This window comes from Etheostoma spectabile, chromosome 13, assembly GCF_008692095.1.
Source record: "Etheostoma spectabile isolate EspeVRDwgs_2016 chromosome 13, UIUC_Espe_1.0, whole genome shotgun sequence".
Taxonomy (NCBI): domain Eukaryota; kingdom Metazoa; phylum Chordata; class Actinopteri; order Perciformes; family Percidae; genus Etheostoma; species Etheostoma spectabile.
In genome coordinates, this window is record NC_045745.1 from 24252518 (window position 1) to 24259807 (window position 7290).

At 45.4% G+C, this 7290-nt stretch overlaps 1 protein-coding gene across 1 annotated transcript in view; it reads left to right on the top strand.

Moving 5' to 3' along the window:
* The window catches only part of heatr6 (HEAT repeat containing 6), an 8585-nt gene extending 1295 nt beyond the window's left edge, over positions 1-7290 (top strand). Inside the window, exons 3-20 of the mRNA XM_032532790.1 lie at positions 33-173; positions 263-378; positions 614-728; positions 819-920; positions 1037-1201; positions 1298-1545; positions 1724-1898; positions 1979-2185; positions 2658-2757; positions 2854-3245; positions 3351-3473; positions 3686-3772; positions 3980-4114; positions 4213-4335; positions 4430-4554; positions 4855-4951; positions 5173-5377; positions 6156-7290. Of these exons, the coding sequence (XP_032388681.1) occupies positions 33-173; positions 263-378; positions 614-728; positions 819-920; positions 1037-1201; positions 1298-1545; positions 1724-1898; positions 1979-2185; positions 2658-2757; positions 2854-3245; positions 3351-3473; positions 3686-3772; positions 3980-4114; positions 4213-4335; positions 4430-4554; positions 4855-4951; positions 5173-5377; positions 6156-6730 (3231 nt within the window). The 3' untranslated portion in view covers positions 6731-7290. The remainder of the gene's footprint in view (positions 1-32; positions 174-262; positions 379-613; positions 729-818; positions 921-1036; positions 1202-1297; positions 1546-1723; positions 1899-1978; positions 2186-2657; positions 2758-2853; positions 3246-3350; positions 3474-3685; positions 3773-3979; positions 4115-4212; positions 4336-4429; positions 4555-4854; positions 4952-5172; positions 5378-6155) is intronic.

The window sequence follows — 7290 nt, forward strand, 5'->3', positions numbered from 1 at the left end:
TTTCTTACTCTCTCTTTTCACTGTTTCAAAAGGTAATAATGGACGAGCGGACCTTGGATGTATTGGTGAATTATACCGCCAGTGCGCTGAAAGTGTGCAGTACTTGGACACACTCAGATGTCCTCTTGGCACTCTCTACAGTAGTGTATGGGAATGGACCTCAGTGCCACCAGGTAGATATTTGTACATGCTTTGTGAAAGTGTACAAGTGTATGATAACTGCTGAATATATACTGTACATTGAGATTTTTCTCATTCATAGCACCTCAATGACTTGCTGGGTGAAGATGGAGTCCTCTTGCTGTATAGTTCTCCATCTCAGCCAAATATGGAGTTACGCCGTGTTGCTCTTACCTGTATGGCCAACATTTGTCTCAGGTAGGCTTTAATGTGCTGATACATTTAGCCAGTAGCCATAGTGCATTTTTGTCTGTGTAATGTGCACCCACTATGTAGACTATAAAACATGGACATGGTGTGCCTGAAATTGTTTCTGAAGAGGTGTTTTTAAAGTTTTGAGTTAGGGTGCCATATCAACCTAAAAGATAATAATATGTCAGTGTTGTGTTCACAACCTGTCAATACTGTGGTTGGCTTAATTGTTTCTCTCTAGGATCCCTGGTCAACCACCTTTGGATGATCAATACAGAAGTGTATCTTTCAGAGTCTTCCTGACGACTCTGCAGTCACCCAAACCTCCCGACACGGATGAACTCTTCTACTGCATGGTACAGATAATTGGCATAATGGAAAGAACATTTCATAAAAATTCATTTAATCGTGGATGATCTAAGCCTGCCCTTGTGTTCTGTGTGTAGGTGATCCAGGCAGCACTGAAAGGACTTCAGTGTTGTCTCTCGGGTGGGAAGTGGAAATTTGGCGGAGGAGAGGAGGTTGGGTCTGTACTGGCTGCACTTAAGGTACAACAGATTTTTTAATTGCTTTATCACTTTTTTGCCCTTTTTATAAACACAAACAAACATGACGGTAATCTATTGTAGTAATTGTTTGGAGACCGTGTACATGTTTTCTGCAGAGGCTCTTGTTCCAGGGAACTCCAGGTGTGAGTGTGGAGTGGCCGTCTGTTCTTTACCCATCACCTCTTCCTCAGTACGAGGGGCTCTCTGCATCAAAACCTGTTGAACCACCAAAACCCATTGAGTCACAAAAGGAAGCCCGTGTGCCCGGCAAAACCTCAGGGGTAAGACAAGTCTTCATTGTTGTAGTAAGAGGCGTTTCAAAATCCGGGATGAAACCCACATTTTTGGTTGAAGTGTTTTTCATGTTTCTCCTCCAGAATAAAAAGAGGAAATCCAGGGGAAAGGGGAAGAAGACGAGCACTGAGGAGAGCAGGGGTGAGGATGGAGAAGAAGATGATCGAGATCCTGTAGCGGAACCTCAGAAAGGAGGTGGAAGAGAGGGGGGCAGAGGGGAAGTTGAGTCTTTGTCCAAACCCTCTGGCCCGTCTCTTTACCCGTCGTGGAAAAAAACAAGTTCTGACTCAGAGTTTTCTGACCCGGAAGGCAGTGCACAAAGCAAATTAAGGTAGAGAAAACCACCAGAAAGCCCATGTCCATCCATGTCACATCTATCTCTTTTTTTGGTACAAGCATGCATGTTTTTTTGTTTTTATTGTAAGTTTTATAAAGTGGATGGTAAAGTTTTTTTTCCTTCTAATGCTGCATCAACTGCAAAATCATCCTGCAGTATCTTTCTCTCTTAGGCTTTACCACGGTCGTGTGCGTCAGGGAGCACTGCACTGTCTGCTAGCGGTGGTGAAAGCTGTAGAGAAGAGAACTCTGTACGGCTACTGGTCCTCCTTCATCCCTGACTCTCCTGTTGGTGGGCTGCCGACTCTCACTCTCCTCACAATTATACTCAAGGACCCTTCTCCAAAGGTACAATACGGCCACACTCATGTTACAATGCTCCTCGAAATGTACGGCTGTAGCATCCGTCTGTTTTCTCTCCCCTCCAGGTGCGTGCGTCTGCGCTTCAGGTGTTGTCGGCCATGCTGGATGGCTCCCGTCAGTTCCTGGCTGTGGCTGAAGATACGGCGTCTCCTCGTACATCTTACACACCTTTCTCCTTCTCGCTGGCTACTTCCATCAGAGAACTGCACCGCGCTCTCAGTCTGGCTCTGCTGGCCGAGACCTCCCCTCAGACGCTCACACAGGTCATAAAGGTACATTAACATGCATGTTTTGTGATCAACCTTCTGAAAGCTTTTTCTTCTGTTACTGCTACTTTTTTCTCTCTTCTTGTCCAGTGTCTGTACATTGAAAATTTTTAAAATTAATGATTTTTTGATTTAAATTTGGTGTGTGTGTGTGTGTGTGTGTGTGTGTGTGTGTGTGTGTGTGTGTGTGTGGCGTGTTGTGTGTGTGTGGTGGGTGGTGGTGTGTGTGTGTGTGTGTGTGTGTGTGGTGTGTGGTGTGTGTGTGTGTGTGTGTGTGTGTGTGTGTGTGTGTGTGTGTGTGTGTGTGTGTGTGTGTGTGTGTGTGTGTGTTCAATGTTGAGCTTTACATGTACAGCTCATGTAAAGGTCAAGTTAAAACTGGAACATGTTTTCAAACATGCACACATGTGGTTGGGGAGTGATATCTGGTATCACTGAGATTTGACCAACAGCTCTAATGGCTTATCCTGTCTGTTAGTGTCTGGCCTACCTGGTGGCAAACGCTCCCTACCACCGCCTCAGACCTGGTCTGCTCAGCCCGCTCTGGAAGCAGATGCGTCCCTATGTGCGCCACAGAGGTCTGTATTTTGTCTGTGCGCTCAGTGAACTGCACACAAGGATTTACGCAAACAGGTTAGCAACACAAGCTTCTCACAACTGCTCTCTGTCTTCAGATGTGAACGTTCGTGTGTCCGTCTTGACACTTTATGGGGCTCTGGTGACGACTCAGGCTCCTCTCCCTGAGGTGCAGCTTCTCCTCCAACAGCCGGAGGGCAGCAGCACTGGCTCATTCACGCCACAGGACTCAGGTCTCAGCTGGAGACAAAGAGACGGTGTGTCCTCGCCCTCTCGCACACCAGTCAAACCCTCCCTGCGGAGCTCGCGGACACACTCCCCCCACATTCCTCGCACACCGGGGGAGGAGGACACGGCCCCACCGTGGCTGCTGCGGCTGTGTGTGTTGCTGGTGACTCAGCCCAGAGAGGACCAATCAGACAGCGATGGAGCGGGAACAGGAGGAGGTGCTGCTTTAGAGCCCTCCCCTGTCCGACTAGAAGCTCTACAGGTGATGGATATTGGATGAACCACAAATGGACAAAAGAAAGTCCTTAACAGACATTTCTAAAAAATCAGAAGTTTTTTTTTAAGTGTGAAATCCTGTGTGTTTCAGGTCATGTCCCACCTGGTGCGTGGCTACTTCTCTCTAGCTCAAGCATGTCTGTGTGAGATTGGGCAGGTGAGCGCTCGCTGCCTTGGGGAGACAGACCCCTCCATACAACTGCATGGAGCTAAGGTAACACCTTCAAGTTTCTTTTACGCCATCTGTATCTATATGTGTTCCACTCTTGTGTATTTCTTGCTTCTTTTTTTTACTCTATCTGCACCTCTGTCCAAGCTTCAGCAGTACAAATGGTGTGACTGTGAAATTTGAAAATTTTGTGAAATGACAGCTTGAGACAGAAGGAGACCTGTGCACTAATCTGCATGTCATTGTCTTTTATTTAGTTACTAGAGGAGTTAGGGACAGGAATAATCCAGCAGTACAGGCCAGAGAAAAATGTGCCTGAGAGCTTGAGGGTCCCCGTAAGCCAAGTAAGTACAAACTATCTTAAAACAGGTCTACCCTGATACAGAATATACAGTTTAATGACAATGTTCCATACGGCCTATTTCTGTTTGTTGCCATTTTTAAAAACAGAAACTTGAGAAAGGAGAACGTAGTTTTAAAATTTGGTTAATATCAATTATATGAATTGTGATCTATTAATGTGTTTTCATACATATATTTGCATGATATAGGTGGTGCTCTTTTGGTCAGAAGTCTTGAGTGGTCCTCTGAACGGAGCACTACAGAACGAACAACATCCCACTCTGCAGACGAGCGCCTGCGACACGCTCCCCTCCATTCTACCGCAGGCCTTCGCACAGCTGCCTGTAAGTTTCACTTTAATTGTTTTTACACAACTAATACTGAGCTCAATGGAGCTGTAGGTGTGATGTGTGATGTTTATTTTTTTAATTTTTTTTTTAAGGAAAAGACGCAGCTGATGTGCATCACCGTGCTGCTGGGGCTGACCTACAGTGAAAACTATCTGGTGAAGACCGCAGCCGTCAGGGCTTTGGGAGTCTACATACTGTTCCCATGTCTCAGAGAGGTAGGGACACTGACCACCAACTATGCGCGTACTGAACACCATGTAACATGTTGCTGAATTATTACCCCCCCCCCCCTCTTTTTCCTCTGTTCAGGATGTGATGTTCGTGGCGGATACAGCAAACACTATACTCGCTGCACTTGATGATCGATCTCCAAATGTCCGTGCCAAGGCGGCCTGGTCCCTAGGCAACCTCACAGACACCCTTATTGTTAATATGTAAGAAAACATGGATATAAGGTGCTAAGTTAATTCTTAAGAAAACACAATGAATGCATCTCCATGACAGTAAATGGAAGACATTTCATCCTGACAAGATTAAAGCATGGATCACTTATTTATCTTACAAAATAAAAGCCTAACTTTCATCATGTTATTAACAAAGAAAAGGTTTTGAGAAAAAAAAAAGAATTGGGTAACTGATTTGGATGAAACCAGGCTAGTATGGTATTCAGTGTATATAGTCTGTTATCAGAGATTGTATTTCTGTAATCTGTTTATCTCCTGTTTCTTTATCAGGGAGAGTGTAGGTGTGGACTTCCAGGAAGAGTTATCAGACATGCTGCTTCTAAAGATGTTGCAGGCAGCCACCCGAGCATCAGCCGACAAAGACAGGGTGAGAGCGCTCACTCTTTTACACACAAAAGCAAGGCACAGACATTCCAATTTGTCTTGCCACATTTTGTTCTGCTATGAAGTAGTTTCAAAATGGATGTGTTTGGGACACAGTTCAGTCAAATAGGAAACGACTGAATCTGTGAGAATGGGCAATCAACATAACAATGTCATTACATTAATGCCGACTTTCTTAGTAAAACCTCGTTCACCACCCCCCAGGTGAAGTCTAACGCAGTGCGAGCACTCGGGAATCTGCTTCATTTCCTGCGTCAAAGTCAGCTGAGTCGATCTGCGTTCCAACGCCCGCTGGAAGATGCAGTCCTTGCTCTGGTTAAAACTGTCCAATCAGAGGCCACTATGAAGGTCAGATGGAATGCCTGTTACGCCTTGGGAAATGCTTTCAGAAACCCAGCCCTTCCACTCGGTAAGTCTTCATTCATTTGCTTTTTCCAAGGACATTCACCTTGTTTGCCCTCATGAATTGGTCAACGCGGGTCATTGTACCGACTCTTTGACCATGCTTCAACCAGGATGCAAAGAAATAGTTCCTTATTTTGGGAACTATCCTTATTTGCCTGCTTGTTGAAAGCTGGAGATAAAGGTGAATGTGAGCACCGCTCTCTTATCTTTTCATTACATATGAAGTAAGAAGATGGCTAGCTTAGCATAAAGACTGGAAAGGACAAAACGGGTGTATTTCAGAAAAATGTTAAACTATTTCTTTAACAAAGATCTGATGCTGTGTAACTAATTCTTGACACAGTGACTTCTTGGAGTCTCTACTAGTTGCCTAGCAACCTCACAGTGACAGAAATACTTTACTGCTATCATTGCGCTCAGCCAAGAAATAGTTCCAGCCGGTAACTCTCCTGTATAACCACAAACTGTTGTTTTTTGTACAGATTAACTGCCAAACTGCAGATTCAAAACCTGTGAATCAGTGAGGGCTAGAGATGCTGGTAGGGTTACCTTTGGACAAAGCCGGGTTAGCTGTTTCCAGTATTATGCTAAGCTAACTGCCTTAACATGCCTCATATTTAGCGTAAAGACTTGAAAATGGTATTGACCTTCTCATTTAACTCTTTGCAAGAAAGGAAATAAGCATTTTTTCCTGTTTGTGATTGATCTGAATTTTAGTTTTGTTTTATTGATGCCTGCCTGTCAAATTTAACAGTTCATTTCTGTCTCTTTCCTCCTCGTAGACTCAGCTCCCTGGTCTAGTGACGCATTCTCCTCTCTCTGTCGTGTTGTTACCTCCTGTAAGAACTTCAAGGTGCGGATCAAGTCTGCCGCCGCCCTGGCGGTTCCAGCCAAGCGCGGCTGCTACGGGGACTCACAGCAGTTCAGCTGCGTGTGGCGTTCCCTGGCCACAGCGCTGGAGAACAGCGAAGATACAAACGACTTCTTAGAGTACCGCTACAGTGCCAGCCTGCGACACACGCTCTCGCAAGCTCTTCTACACCTGCTCAGTGTCAGCCAGTCACAGGACATGCCTGGCCTCGGGGCATCGCTGGCCGGCGAGGAGGGGAGGGGCATCAAAGAGCATTTGATCAAATATCTCCGAGCGGAGGAAGGAGGAGGAGAGGGGGCAGATGGAGATAAAGATGCTGTGGGGGACAGCTTTACCCCTCAGCAGAGAGTCTTAGGTCTTCAGGAGACCCTGATCAGACTGAAGGAGTTGAAGGCTGAAGGGGAGGGATGGGGAGAGGAGGAGAGAGGTAAAGAGGTGGTGGTTCATTTCCTGGAAGATTTGCTAAAGACCTGTGAAGGGCCGTGAAGGGCCGTGAAGAGTCTCATTTCCAGCTGCAGCGCTTGGTTTAAGGTCGCTTTCACGCCTGTAGTTCGGTAGACTGGGTGCAACATCGTTGGCTTTTTCGTTTGGTTCGGTTTTTCGGCACTGCACTTTGCCATACTTAGCAAACATTGTAAACAAATGTCACAAGGTCTCTTGGACAAAAACTCAGAGTGAAATTGGCTTCTGGTCTCAGAAATAATGGAGCAACATCAAATCTGTAATGTCTTGGGTTTTCTGGTTTTGCTTTAGTGTTTTTTAGAAGAAGGAAAACGTTATAAGCAGCTGACAAGACAGCGAATGAAGGAGAGGGCAGGACCTGATGAGAGAGGTCGTGATGGGTTGTTTCACAGACGACGAGCAAGTCATGACAATAATAGGTTATGAATTTGAAAGTTATCAACCCTTAAATCATATACAGATCCATGAATTGTGTCTATGGTTTATATTGCTGGCAAGTAAATGTTTTGTTTTTGGTTCACTTGCAATATTTGGGTCAGATTGCATTGTCCCCTAAAGTGATCCAATTTCTAGTTCACTTGGAA